This window comes from Manis pentadactyla, chromosome 1, assembly GCF_030020395.1.
Source record: "Manis pentadactyla isolate mManPen7 chromosome 1, mManPen7.hap1, whole genome shotgun sequence".
Taxonomy (NCBI): domain Eukaryota; kingdom Metazoa; phylum Chordata; class Mammalia; order Pholidota; family Manidae; genus Manis; species Manis pentadactyla.
In genome coordinates this window covers 217,244,739-217,260,190 of record NC_080019.1, presented here as the reverse complement: position 1 = coordinate 217,260,190, position 15,452 = coordinate 217,244,739, and the positions used below count along the sequence as shown (strand labels likewise).

The following is a 15,452-nucleotide window of genomic DNA, read 5'->3' as shown; positions in this document are numbered from 1 at the left end:
TTGCTTGTTATTTTGGATATTAGCCCTGTTTTAGATATGTGATTTGCAAATATTTTTTCCCACTCCATAGTTGCCTTTTTATTTAGTTGATGGTTTCCTTTGTTATACAGAAGCTTTTTAGTTTGATGTAGTTCCAGTTTATTTAATTATTTATTATTTCGCTTCTGTTCCCTTTGGTGTCAGATACAAAATTTCATTGCCAAGACTAATGTCAAAGACCTTACTCCCTATTCCTATGTTTGCTTCTAAGAGTTTTGCAGTTTCACGTATTAGGATAGTCTTTAATCCTTTTTGAGCTGATTTTGTGTATGGTGTTAAGATGGTATAGCTTCATTTTTTGCATCTGGCTGTCCAGTTTTCTCAACACCATTTATTGAAGAGAGTGACTTTTTCCCTGTTGTATATTCTTGGTTCCTTTGTCAAAAAGTAAGTGATCATACATACATGCATGGATTATTTTTCTGGGCTCTCTGTTCTGTTCCATTGATATGTGTCTGTTTTCATACCAGTACCATACTGTTTGGATTACTGTAGCCTTGTTAAATAGTTTGAAATCAGAAAGTGTGATGTTACCAGCTTTGTTGTTCTTTCTCAAGATTGCTTTTGCTATTCAGGGTCTTCGGGGGTTCCATACAAATTTAGGATTGTTTTTCTATTTCTGTGAAAAAAGTCACTGGTATTTTGATAGGGATTACATTAAATCTGTAGATTGCCTTGGATAGTTTGGCCATTTAACTGTTTTTCATAATCCATGAGCATGGAGTATCTTTCCATTTATTTGTGTCTTCAGTTTTTCTTCATCAGTGTCTTGGAGTTTTCTGTATACCAGTTTTCACTTCCTTGGTTAAATTTATTCCTATTTATTTCATTCTTTTTGCTGCTGTTATAAGTGGGATTGTTTTCTTAATTTCTCTTTTCAGTAGTTCACTTTTAGTGTGTAGAATGCACATCTTATTTTTGTACCTTGACTTTGTATCCTGCAACTTTAATGAATTCGTTTATTGGTTCTAACAGTGGTTAGGTTTAATTCTAACAGTGTTTAATTCTAACAATTAAAAGGTGCTCATCATCACTCATCATCATGGAAATGCAAATCAAAATCACAATGAGATACCACCTCACACCTGTTAGAATAGATACTCTCAGAAAGACAAGAGACAACAAATGTTGGCAAGGATGAGGAGAAAGGGAATCCTTGTACACTGTTGGTGGGAATGTAATCTAGTACAGCCACTATGGAAACTCTACCAAAACCCACATCTTTGGGGTCTTCTATATGTAATATGTTAAATAGAAACAGCTTTACTCTTCATTTCTGACTTGGTTGCCTTTTATTTCTTTTTCTTGCCTAAATGCTCTGGCCAGGACTACCAGTACTATTTTGAATGAAAGTGGTGAGAGTGCACATCCTTGTTGTCTTCTTGATCTTAGAGGAAAAGCTTGTCACTGGTGTGATCTTAGCTGTGGGCTTGTTTTGTCATTTTAAAAACATTTCCAGTTAAGAAGAAATTCCAGTTTATCTTCTTAGTTTCATCATATGTAGGTGGGGATTCCTAGGAAGGGATATCCATTTCATTGTTGCTGTGTTCGTTTTCCACATGTTCTGACAGTTCTTGGACCACAGAACAAACAGTTCTTGCAGTAGATGCTGTGCTTTTATCTTTTTTTTTCCTGCCTTTTGAGAGTATGTAGGTACAGAAAAATGTTTTCTAAATAGTTAAACATCTTTAGTAATTTTAAACTAGTATATAATGCTGGGGCATACTTCAAAACATCAGTGAAAATATTATCTACATATAAAAGAGGACAAAATAGACACGTACCAGATTGTCAATACTGCAAACAGACATTTTGAGACTCACCTTCAAACTCAGGTTTCCAGGATGAGACTTGTATACAATAACTTCACACCACCTGGAGTGTGTCTACTCATTTTTATATTTCATAACAAATTGTAAAGCCTTAATCATTTGCATAAGTACATTTCATTCTCCTTAGAGAAAAAACTGAGCAACTATTGCTTCCTTTGCATTGCACCACATGGGTTGGGTTGGTCTCTGGGTTGGTGTGGAAAGGGTTTTTATTTTTGTTGTTTTTCTCCACCACTTTTCTCAGTACACAGAAGTCTAGACCTGAGAAAAAAATTGTAGGTCAGATATCCATAGCACATTTCCTGTACAACTGGAGGAGTGATTCATGAGATAGATTTTAATGCTGATGTATTTATTTCTTGAATCATGTGCATTTTAGAATTTCTCTTCTTACTCTTTGGAAAAAATTAAAAATCCATGCTGTTTTAGTCTTCAGAGTTAGTGAGATTTGATCTTGCAACTCTTATTTTCCAGCCTTATTATTGTTTCAGGAACCAATGTAAACCTCAATGGAAGGGATTGTATATTGCCTTGGTTCTCAACCAGGGCAATATTCCACCCAAGGTTCATTTGGCAGTGTCAGGAGATAGTTTTTGTTGTCACCACTGTAGGGTGTTAACTGGCATCAGGTTGTAAAGGCCAGGGATGTTGTTCAACTCCCTACAGTGAATGCCTAGGACAACCCACCACAGCACAGAAGTCTCCAGCCCTGTCCTCAGTTTGAGAAATTCATTTGTCTATATTAAGCCCTTTCTGTCTTTAAATCCTTTGCCTTTCCACTTCCTTTTTCCACTCTACTAGTCCTTTTAAGATCCAGCTTAAAGTCCCACTTTATCCTGAAGTCTTTCCTTGATGGTTGTAAACCTACATTTCATCTTTCCTCTCTGGAGGTTATATTATAACATCATTAGAAAGTCTCTACAACTAATAGATTATGATGTCTTCTATTTGTTCATTGTCTATATATCCTGTTTTCCAAACTAATTTTGTTTTTCGGGGTCAGTGTCATTTTTCTTTTGGTCTTTCCAGCTACTACTGATGTTACAGTGTGAATTGGTAGGATGAAAAAAGGGCCCAGGGCCTAGCCAGGCTCTGGAAAATGTAGGAGTGAAGAAATATACTCTACTGATGCCAATTTGGAATTGGTATCATACAGACTGTGGAGGAAGTGATACATTAGCAGTGGGGGAAGTAGTGAGAAGAGTCACTCCCTAGTAGCAGGGAGGAGAGTAGGTCATCTCAGCCATTAAGCTAGTCCTCTTTTAGAAACCCAGTGCCCTCTGAAATCTGAACTGGCTGTCTTGAGCGCAAGCCATGCTGTTAGAGGAGATGTATTTGGTTCAGCTGTTTCTATAGAAGGAAGGGTCCATGTTGGTATGTAATAAATTTTAGGAAGAATTTCAGTAAGGGGTCAAAGGTTAGCCAAGAGTTAAGCATAAATCAGATTTACCAGAACACGATAGTTCTTTTTGTTTAAACTGGTAGGGAGAGAAGAGGGGTCAGTAGAGGAAAGTAACTTGGTCTTTAGATGTATTAGAATCCTTACCATGAATATATGCATGGTGCCAAGGAAGAAACCCAAGTTTACACTGAGGTGTTACCTGAAGTTTGTACTCTCTGTTGAAGCTTTCTTTCCATCTGATTGGATTCTGTATATGTATAATCATCATTAGATATTTAGGACTTTTAATATGAAAAATTCATTTCAGTGGTGAATACTTTCCCATCAGAACTTGAGTCAGAACATTATTGCTTTGGAGCAGGTAGTACCATGTCATCTTCAGATACAAGTTTCTGGGCAGGAATATGTGTAGTATTTCAAAGGTAATTTCAAATAGGAACAATTAGACAAATATTTTAGCATCACTTCAACAATTACATGAAAACAACAGTTTTTTTTAAGCATCTGTACAAAATGAGAATCCAAAAGACACATACTTGTGCCACATAGTAATTCACCATGAAATAAGAAAAAGTCAGTTTGACGAGGTAAGGCAGTGGTTCTTAACTAGGGACATTTTTGTCTCCCAGAGAACATTTGGCAATGTTTGTAGACATTTATAATGTCACAACTTTTGGAGGAGTGAGGATTGGGTTTCACAGACTTGTAGCAGGTAGAGGCATGGATGGTGCTTAGCACCCTGCAAGACAGCAGTCAGCCTCCACTGGGAAAGAATTACCAAGTTCAGAGGTCAGCAGTGCCAAGAATGAGGGACCCTAGGGTGAAGGATTGCAAAGGACCTATTCACACATAAAATAAATGTCTTGTGGCCAGTAAACATAACAGGTTAAACATTTCAGGCTCACTAACAATGAATTAAATGCAAATGAAGGTGTTTTTCTAGTATTAAATTGACAATTTTGAAAGATTATAATACTTGAATGACAAGGGTTTTTATACTGATAGTACTGTAAAATGATACAGCCCTTCTGAGAGGCTGTGGAAAATACGTATCAAAAGTCTTGATATTTATACTTCAGACTTTTGACTCAGTAATTCACAGGACTACATATATATCCTAAGGTAATAAACAGATCCCTACAAAGTTTATTATTAAGATAATTAGCCTCAATTATGTTTAACTGTAATGAGCTGGAAGCAAACCTAAACTCATTTTTAAAATATGGCAGATAATTAAGTAATAGCATAATCATATGTGATAACAAAAATCTTAACTTTCAAAGACTGTCCCATGTTAATACCCAGAGTGAGTAAGGTGGGAGAAACAGGGGTATTAAACTAGGATGTCAAATTGCAGTAAATAAGTGGAACAGAATAAAGATTAGTGAAAAAATACACTAAAATGTACTTCTCTGGTGATTATTAGGCACATTATGGGCAATTTTCATTTTGTTTCTTCCTCTATTTCTAGTTCATTTTACCATGGCTGTACTAGTGATATAATGAGAAGAAACCCCAGATACTTCTTTTATTTTTAAACTCCAGTAAACTTTTGTAGTAGTCCTCTATTATTTCTCAGACTAGTTACTGAATAGTCTATCCTTTCCCAAATACCAAGTTTCCGTTTATGTGTGAGTCTCTTCCTAGGCTGTCTGTTCCACTGATATATTTTGATGTTTGCACAGTTGATAAAATATAAGATATGGTGTAATCATGCAAAAGAGAGGCCTCAGAGAGGTTTTCTGAGCTAGTAATTTGTATTTTACATTTCTTTAAAATGTCATGATTTTGTGTAAGTAGCTCACAGTGTGTTCCTACTTTTGCCAGGCTTTTACTCATATAATTCAATATTCAGATTAATTTTACTTGTTTTTGTTTGTTCTAGTCTCTTAATTAGTCAAGACTAAGTTCTTTGACATTTTGTTTTTATTTATTTTTCCCATATTCTCCTTTGATGTTTACAAATAGTGCAGTATTTGCTATCCCTTGGAGGTAATAGGGCTTTCCTATGCTCTTCTCGTACTAGCTTTTCACACAGACTTTACATGGAAAGTACTGAGACTGTTTAAGGAATAATTCAGTAGAATTTTGAACTGTGAGAGGCATCAAGATAAGATGGTGGCCACTAAAATGTTCTAGAACCAGGGGGCAAAATAAGAGACATATTTTTGCCCTTGAGCCTCTGAAAAATACCTTTAGCTGAGAATTGTGAGAGAAACATGTTTCTTTTAGTATAGACCTGTGAGTTCCATGGAGAAAAATGGTTAGTACAGTGTTTGGTAGTAGGATATACTTATTAGTGATACAATTTGTTAGCCTTCCTAGAGGAGAAACTGCATTAAGGGAAAAAATGAAGGGGAAAGAGAAGAAAAGGAAGTGAAGGGAGGTTGGGTTACTTAAAAATAACTAATAGATAATGAATTTCATTGAATTCCTGAGTTAATTTTACCAAAGTAGATTTACATTCTGAGTATGTATTTTATTTGGGGAGTGTTCACAGCTTTCTACTTTTTTATTTTCTATATGGAGGTACATGCAATAAAATGCACAGATTTTAGTGTACAGCTTGATGCATTTTGACATGTGTATACACTCATGGAACCATTAGCCAGATCAACATACCAAACATTCTTACTAAATTTTTTCCCCCTCATCTTTTTCACTCAAACTCCCACACCCTCCAATGTGGTAGCCACTAGTCTGCTTTCTGTGTTTATGAGTCTGTTTCAGTTTTATTTGTTCCTCATATAAGTGAATTCATACTGTATTTGTTTTTTTCTCGGACTTATTTCACTTAATGTAATACCGTTTAAGTTCATCAATGTTGTTGCAAATGGCAAGATTTCATTCTCTTTAATGGCTGAGTAATATTCCATTGTATGTATGGACCACATCTTTATCCATTCATCTGTTGATGGGACTTAAGTTGCTTCTGTATCTTAGCTATTGTAAATAATGCAGCAATAAACATATGGGTGCATGTATCTTTTCAAATCAGAGATTTTGTTTTCTTTGGGTAAATTCCCAGAAGTGGAATTACTGGGTTGAATGGTGTTTCTATTTTTAATTTTTTGAGGAACCTTCATATCGCTTCCATAGTGGCTGCTCCAGTTTATGTTCTCACCACCTGTGTGGGATTGCTCCCTTCTCTCCACATCCTCATCAACACTTGTTATTTTTTTGTCTTTTGAATAGTGGACATTCTAACTGGTGTTGAGTGATATCTCACTATGGTTTTGATTTGCATTGCCCTGCGTGTTGGCCATCTGTGTGTCATCTCTGGAGGAATACTTACTTATTCAGGTCCTCTGCCTGTATTTTAATTGGATTATTTGTTAGGGGGGAGATGTTATGTGAAGGAATTGATGGTAGGGTTGAAAATGTGTTTATGTTGTATGAACTTCTGTTTAGAATAATGTTACTGCATTTGAAAAATAAGGGTTTGTGGTGTTGTGTTACTCTCTTCTGGTTCCTAGTAATCCAATGAGTACATTCCTCAGAATTACTTTTGTCAAATTTTCAGTTGATTTGCTCATGGCCTGGTTTTATGCTCAAATTTTACAATTTCCAGAGAAGCATTTTCTGTTTTTGTTTTTATAAAATAGTGTTGCAACAAAAAGCTTTATCACAGTTTATGTAAGCATTTTTTTCATCTGTGTATGGCATAGTAAATCTTACATCTCTTGGATCTAATTTAGAGTAACAGTGCTGGATACATTTGAATCTCAAAGTACAGTGTGTACTTTCACTTCAGTATATAGGACATAATTCCTACCTAACAAGTTAGTCATAGAGTCTTTGAAGCTCCCCATAGTTTGCTTTACCTGGGCTCCATCACTTTTTGTCTGGCTATTCCCATTAGAGAGAGAGAGAGAGAGAGAGAGAGAGAGAGAGAGAGAGAGAGAGAGAGAGAGAGTGTGTGTAATGGAAGTGTAATGGAAAGATGGAGTCAAAAGCCCCTGTTTATGACTTACTGGGTGATTATTAAAACTACAAAAAGAATTCTGAATTGAAGAAATAAGAACTGTTAGGCTTCTATTTTAGTAATCTTCATTGGTGTGTTTAAGTATTACTTAAATGCATGTGGAGAGTCTAGAGGAATTTAAAAACAGTAGTAACTGTTGACAATTGTATGTTAATCAGAAATTAATATTGGACATGACAAAAATTATAAGTGTATTGCCTTTGCTTGTTAAATCTTGAAATACCAAAATAGACCAGGGAAAGGAGGGAAGTGGTAATCATGCAAAACTTCTAATAATCATCCTCACAAAATTCTTTTAATAATAGTATAAAATTTACATACCATACAATTCACTCATTTAATAGACTGGAATTGTCAGATCACATGTTAACTGTGTGTGACCTTTCGAGGAACTGCCAAACTATTTTTGGAAATGGCTACATCACTTTGCATTCCCACCAACAGTGTATAGATTTTCAATTTCCCTACATACTCCTCCAAATTTGTTATTGTCCATCTTTTTTAGTATAGCCATTATTGATATGGCTTAATGAGTATGAAATGTTTTCTCCTTGTTTTGATTTGCATTTCCCTAATGGATTAATGTTAATTTTTTTACATGCTTACTGGATATCTATCTTTAAAGAAATGCCTATTTGAATCTTTTGTCTATTTTTTAATTTTTAAAAAATAGGGGTAAAATATACATAACGTAAACTTTATACCATTTTAAGTGTACAATTCAGTGGCATTAAGTACATTGACAGTCTAGTGCCATCACCAGCACTGTCTCCAGACCTTTCTCACCTTCCCAAACTGAAACTTTGTACCCATTAAACAGTAACTCCTCACCCTTCTCCCAGATCCTGGCAAATGCCTTGCTGCCCTCTCTCTCTTTGAATTTGACTCTTCTAGATAACTCATATAAATGGAATAATAAAATATTTGTTTGTTTGTGTCTCATTTCACGTAGTGTAGTGTATTCAAGATTAATCAGTGTTGTAGAGTGTGGCAGATTTCTTTCCTTTTTAAGGCTGAATAATAACCTATTGTAGGTATGTATACCACATTTAGTTTATTCATTCTTCTGTTGATGGACATTTGGATGGTTTTCAACTTCTGGCTTTTGTAATAACTGCTTCATACATTGGGGTCCAAATATCTAAATGATTGTGTCCCTGCTTTCAGATCTGTTAGATATCTGCCCAGAAACGCAGTTGCTGGATCATAAGGTGATTTTTTTGTTGTTGAATTTATTGAGGAACCACCATACTGTTTTCCACAGTGGCTTCATTATCTCAACATTCCTACCAGCGGTGCTTAGGGATTCCAGTGTCTCTACGTCCTTGTCAGCCAGTACTTGTTTTGTTTTTTTGGGTAACAAACAGCCTAATGGATATGGAAGCACTCTCTCACTGTGCTTTGACATACTTTCCTGTAATGATTAGTGGTGTTGAGCCTATTTTTCATGTGCTTATTGTCCATTTGTATATCAAATACCTTAGCCCATTCTTTAATCGTGTTTATTTTTTCATTATTGTGTTGTAAGTGTTCTTTTATATGCCCCGGATATTAACACCTTACGAGATAAAATTTGCAAATATTTTCTCTCATTTAGTGGGTTTTCTTTTCACTCTTGTTGATAGTGTCCTTTGAAACACAAATGTTTTTTATTTTAATATAGTTTGATTTTTCTTCTGTTGCCTGTGTGTTTTGGTGTCAGATAATCTTTTATATCATGAATGATTGATTTTGAAATATCTTGGAGATGTATCAGGACTCTTCCAAGCTCACAGTGAAGAATAAACATTTCCTAGACTTTTAGCTTATTATTTTGAAGTTCAGCTTTTATAATTGGCCTCAGATATTTCAGTTGTTTATCTTGAAGTGACAGACTCACTTCATTTGTTTTTGAGAAAATATCTACCAAATCCTTCTTGCCTGAATAAGCATTGTTTGTTTGACAGTCCTTTCAAGTAAAAAAGGCTTTCTGTGAGAAATAGCAGGTAGTTGAGCTGGAAATAATATTCAGCTGCTGTTCCTTGAGACGTCCATGGTATTTTAGTAATGCAGCTTAAGTCCTTCTGTATATCATCTTTTGTTACACAGAATATTTAAAAGATGTGTATTGGAAGATTGAGATGAAAAAATCAGTAGTTTTGAAAAAATTAAACTTTAAGTGAAACAAGTTTTTGTTTTTGTTTTTTTGCTTTGAGTTTGTGGTGGTGAAGAAGATGATGACTACTACTAGTATAGTTTGGTACTGCTACCCTGATTTGTGCTTAAGTGCCATCAGTTTTACCTGTTGCTATTTTTGCACCATCAGTGCAAATGTCAACAGAGTGAAAAGTCAACTGTTACTCTTATAAAAGTAGCTTCGGTCTCTTGGACCACACTTCGTGAAAACTGGCCCTAGCTTATAGGGTTGCTTAATGGGATTGAAGAGTGATTGCATATTAGCATTCCTTTTATTTTTCTTAAGCAGTCACCTAAGAAATCTGTCTGCTGCCATTAACGGTTGTGCTGTCTGTTTGGGGGAATAGCATTCTGACCTCTTCCATCATCTGGAATTTAGCCTAATCAGGCAGATATCAACACAGATTTCCTAATCTTAGGGTAAAAATGTGAGGGGACTGGTAAAAAAAATTTTTACATTAATTTAATAAATGAACAGATATGAGAAGAACCTAAAAAGAGAATGTATGTTTTTTACTTTTACTTGGCAGATGACATGATGGATAGAACCTGTGACACGCACACACACACACACACACACACACACGACATGATGGATAGAACCTGTGACACACACACACACACACACACACACACACATAACCTGTGACACACACACACACCCTAAATGACAAAAGAATGTATGTTTTTTACTTTTACTTGGCAGATGACATGATGGATAGAACCTGTGACTGACACACACACACACACACACGACATGATGGATAGAACCTGTGACTGACACACACACACACACACACACACACACACACACGACATGATGGATAGAACCTGTGAGAGAGACACACACACACACACACACACACTCTAAAAAATGGCAATGGTACCTCCCTGGTTAAATTTATTATGAGGGATCAAGTAATAATGACATAATGTTTTTAAGAGACTAAGAATGAAATTTAGCACACAAAAGGCTTTCAGCCAGAAGTAGTTGATTTTAAAGATTTTTATCAGAGACTTGGGGTTTGTTTGAGTGGGGAGGAGTTGGAAGATTGGATGAAACAAGGTTGGAGCTTATGAGTCAGAATGATCAGGCATAGTCATTGATGCTTCTGAACGAAGACCTCACTACTACTTACTGAGAACTTAATTTTGTTAGCATTCACGTCATAGTAAATACTATATTGGGCTTTGTGTTTAAGCATTATAAAGCTATGTGGTATTTATATACATGATATTATATTTAAAAACTTTTTTTTCCTTACAGGATTCAGTGGTCCCAATTCAAAGGCTATTTTATTTTCAAACTGGAGAAAGTGATGGATGATTTCAGAACTTCAGCTCCTGAACCCAGAGGTCCTCCCAACCCTAATGTTGAATATATTCCTTTTGATGAAATGAAGGAAAGAATACTGAAAATTGTCACTGGATTTAATGGGTATGCACTTAATACTATTTTAAAGGCTTCATATTTTAGCAGAGGATTATAGATTTTTAAGTTTTTATGTATCTGGTTGTTTGATAATTGATTATCCTTCAGAGTAAGTTGTCTCTAGTGACATGGCATATTTATTTGTTGATTTTCAGCTTATAAGTATTTAAAATATTTACAGCTTTTTTTTTCCTTTTTAACTTAAACCACCTTTATATAGGTATCAGTGGCATTTAGACCTTAAATGGGTATGACAGTGGGAACATCAGGAAATGTTTTAATGTTTTTCCTTTACATTTTATGTTTGGTATTATAAATCTTATACCTTGTCTAGAACCACTGTCTCATTGAGATAAATAACATTTCTTTTAAAATGAAAAAATAACACTTTATGAAATGATTCTACTTAGTGACTTTTTTTTATTGAAGTGTCATTGATATACAATCTTACGAAGGTTTCACATGAACATTGTGATTTCAGCATTCATCCATATTATCAAGTCCTCATCCCCCCGTATTGCAGCTGCTATCTATCAACGTAGTAAGATGCTGTAGAGTCATTACTTGTCTTCTCCATGCTGTACTGCCTTCTCTGTGACCTACCTATGTTGTGATTGTGAATTATAGTGCCCCTTAATCCCCTTCTCCCTCCCGACACACCCTCCCCAACCTGCTCCTCCCCTTTGGTTGGTAACCACTAGTGCCTTCTCAGAGTCTGAGTCTGCTGCTATTTTGTTCCTTCGGTTTTGCTTTGTTTTTATACTCCACAAATGAGTGAAGTCATTTGGTACTTTTTCTGCACTTAGTGACAGTGTGTCATATTCTGTCATTTTAAATACTTTCTTTTAGGACTTTGCCTTTTTAGGGTTTCCTTATTGAAGAAGTATTGAAGTAGAATTTTTCAGTACTTAGGTTGGTGCATTAGCACTTTGTAGTGTGGGGCAACAATACCAAATTTAATGAATGTGGGTATTTAACCGTGAATTCACATTTAGGGACAGATTTATTTTAAGGTGTTTCATTTGTAAGGATTTTTAGGAAGCATAAATAGTCTCATGCCTTTCTTCAGATATTTAATCATGTGGGATTTGCAACAAGGTAATATAATTTAGTTAACTCTTTGTTATATGTTATGTTGCCCTGCTTGTAAGAGTTTGCTTAAAATATTAAAATCTTAATGCTTTGGTTTTAGGTATGTTACTGAAATACTTCTTTGCCAGGGGAGAAATTACAGCTTTATCATTTCTGTGGGTTTGGGATGGGAGGGAGAGTTATTTTCACTGTGTACCTTGTATTCTTGGAAATTATTTAACTGTATACACATATTTCCATATCAGTACTAGTTTTTTTTAACTCATGTACCCAGATGAAACTATATGGTGTAGAAATAAGTTGCATAAGATTTACTGTTGAACTCAATGTGTTCAAAATAACAATACTTCTTGTAAATAGTACATAGATAGCTAGTGCTTAAAGACATTATGGTAACTCATCTTTTATTTCAATTAACTATGGCTGCCATTTAAAAGTAAGAGTTAAAATGAAACAGGTCAAATTATACCACTGCTTTGTGAATGTTAAGATAATTTACTTGTGAGTCTGAACAAGTAATACCATTTTTAATTCTTTCCAGTAAAATTGGACTATATACAGATAAGTAGGTTATCAAATAAATGTAAATATTTTTTAATTTCTTAATTTGTAAAATAGGTAATTGACCTGCTTCTGAAAATGAAGTCATTAAATGCCTAAGCATACTTAAGCATAATTGCTTTTGAAACATTTTTCCTCTTTGAACCATAAGTATTTAAATTTGATTTTTCAGAATGGTAGTTTATGAATGATTTTCCCTAATCAGAGAGAATCCCAGTCTTATCAGTGATACATTGATGTTTTCATTTTTAAATTTATCCTTTTTTGTCTCTGTTATATATTGGCACATTGAAACATATCTGTAATCTTCAATTTTATTTTTGTGTTTTGAGTGTATATGAATTAGTTGTTACTTTAAAAAAGTTTTTGCTAAATAAGAATAATAGGTAGAAGTAGCATTTTTGTTCTTCTTCAACCAGTTTGAGGGTTTGTCCTTTTCAGTATACTTCTTTCACTGTTGTAATAGATGGTCTTTAAAATCACAAAAGTAATATATGTTCATAGTATTTTTAGATCCCCAAATGTCATGGGAGTACATAAAGAATCAAAGTAGGATCCTGTTTATGTTACTTTATTTTCCTTTATTCAGAGTTGTGATATCCTCTCTATATCATACATTTACAGCTTTGTCTTCTATTCATCTGTTTATTTGGAATGGCTGTATTATTTTTTATTGTATGAACAAATTATTATTTATTTGCTCTGTCCTTATTGGTAGTGGGTGTTTGTTTTTTGGCTGTTAGAAATAGTGCTTGTAGTGAGAAATAGTGCATCCTTGTGCATACCTTCTTGTGTTGATGAATATATATTGAATATATACATAGATCAATTGTTGCTTTTTTTTTTTAATTTGTAGGAATGGAATTGCTGGGTGAGAGTGTATTCAAGCTTAAAATTTCTATTGATACTGCCAAATTGATCTCAGTGTGTTCATTTATGCTTCCGTGTGTATGTAAGTGCAGATAGCGTAATTCTTCTGTATATTTGTGTGTATTTATTTTTGTGTCTCTGATTACAAGTGAAATTCAGCATCTTTTAATGTCATTTTTGCCTCTTTAACATACCCTTTTTTGCTTTTCTTATCTTTTAATAGTTTTCTTATTGGTAAGTTCATTTTATTATTTTGATTTTGCTTTTAATTAGTAAAACCTATATATTGAATGCATCATAGTATTTTGCCATGAAGAAAATTACACGTTTTCTAAAAGTGAGTTAGTATTTTATCAGCATATAAATTTTGCCTCTTTGAAGTGGAAATTAATCCATTCACTTGTTGGCTTAGTTTCCTGAGCTGTAAGATTCAGAGCAAGGGTGATTAACTGTCTTTTCCAAACAAGGCCTATAACAGTCAATGCTTGAACACAACAGGTTCTCAAACAAACAAATAAATGGTGAATGGATGAGTGGAAGGAATATAAATGAACAAGTTTCTACATCTGTATTTTGTTTAATGGGTCATGGTAAATACAATAAAATGCTTAAAATTTTTTTTTTTGTAATTTAGCTATATTTTGTCTTTTTAAAATTACTTCTGAACTTTAAAATTTTATAGAAAGTGGAATGTAGCTCCTCCTGAGAACTGAAGTTAAAGTTTCTTACATGAGGAGCCCCAGAAATTGAAATTAACGAAATTAGAAACTTTAATGGAATGGTCAGCTAAAAGACATTTGTTGCCTTTTTTGTCATCTGTTTGGGATTGTAATGAACAAGAGTATATGGGCTTACTCAGATCAGGACCATTTATAAAAACCCTCTTCCTATCATAGACACCAGGAATGTAATGTAGAAACTGCTAGTAGCTAGTAGTTCATTACTATAATGGTACACAAACGGGGATTTCCAAGGGTAAAGAGATTGTTACTTGACATTTCTAGTAGTTTAAAAAGATCATTTTATGTCTTCTAAATTATTGGAATGGAAGAAAAATGAATGTAAATTACTCAGTGGTGCCCCTCCTTTGACAGTGCTGTTAGACTTAACAGTTTTCTAAAATAAACTAAATTTCACTTACTGTAAATAGTTGACTAAAATAGCTTGGCTGCATATTTATGAGGGGGTCTGGGAAAAGTTCATAACCATTTGGTATCTAAAAATCTTTTAATTGTTACATCATCTGTAAGGCAGGTACAGTCAGTCACAACTGAGGCATGACTGTCATCTTTTGGCATGATGATCTTTCTGACTATTGAATTTCTTCTCTAAAGTTACTCAGTCCTAAAAACTTCACATTATTGTTTTATGTATATGTGCATAAACACAGTTTGCCTTTGTAAGTTTCTACACCCTGGGAGTGTATGTATCTCTTCATACCTTTTTTAAAAGTCATATATGAGGTTTTTGCACTCTTAAATCTGGATTGTAGGTACATAACATAAACTCCTTTTTTGATTTTGTATTTGCTTTACGGTAGCTGGAGGTTATTTAAGGATGAGAGAATGTGTTCTTGACTTCTATTATTAAATTGTTGTGTGCTACCTTGGCCTATTTTATTGCTTGGGGGATTTTCTCCTCAGGAAAAACGGTTTTTGAATTTTTGTGTTAATTATATATGTCAGTATTTGTTGACCTATTTAATTGATCAGCTAAATGTGTTTATTTCCTTTTTCTTCACTTCCTTTTCTCTTAGCATAAGTACAGTATCATTTTGGATCAGAATTATTTAGTAGCTTTTCCACCTTACTCTACTCCCTGCCCTGCCTTATCTGGTGGTAATATGGTTTGATATGATGTTCTCTCTATAATACAGTTTTTTAAATCAAACGATGGAAAATAGAAATCTGATTTTTTTCTTGACATTTTTACTTGATGCTAGTAAAATAACAATTCAGACTCTTGGAGGCACTATGAAAGATACTTAACTTGATTAAAAGCATTGACAATTGTCATAGATTTATTTTGGGATGGGCAATGACACACACACTAATTTAAGGTTAC

The 15,452-nt window shown here is 34.2% G+C and overlaps 1 protein-coding gene across 1 annotated transcript in view; it reads left to right on the top strand.

Annotated features, from left to right (window-relative positions):
- The window catches only part of PPP4R2 (protein phosphatase 4 regulatory subunit 2), a 56,166-nt gene that overhangs the window by 29,539 nt on the left and 11,175 nt on the right, over positions 1 to 15,452 (top strand). The window contains exon 3 of the mRNA XM_036877850.2: positions 10,701 to 10,871. Coding sequence (XP_036733745.2) covers positions 10,701 to 10,871 — 171 coding nt within the window. The remainder of the gene's footprint in view (positions 1 to 10,700; positions 10,872 to 15,452) is intronic.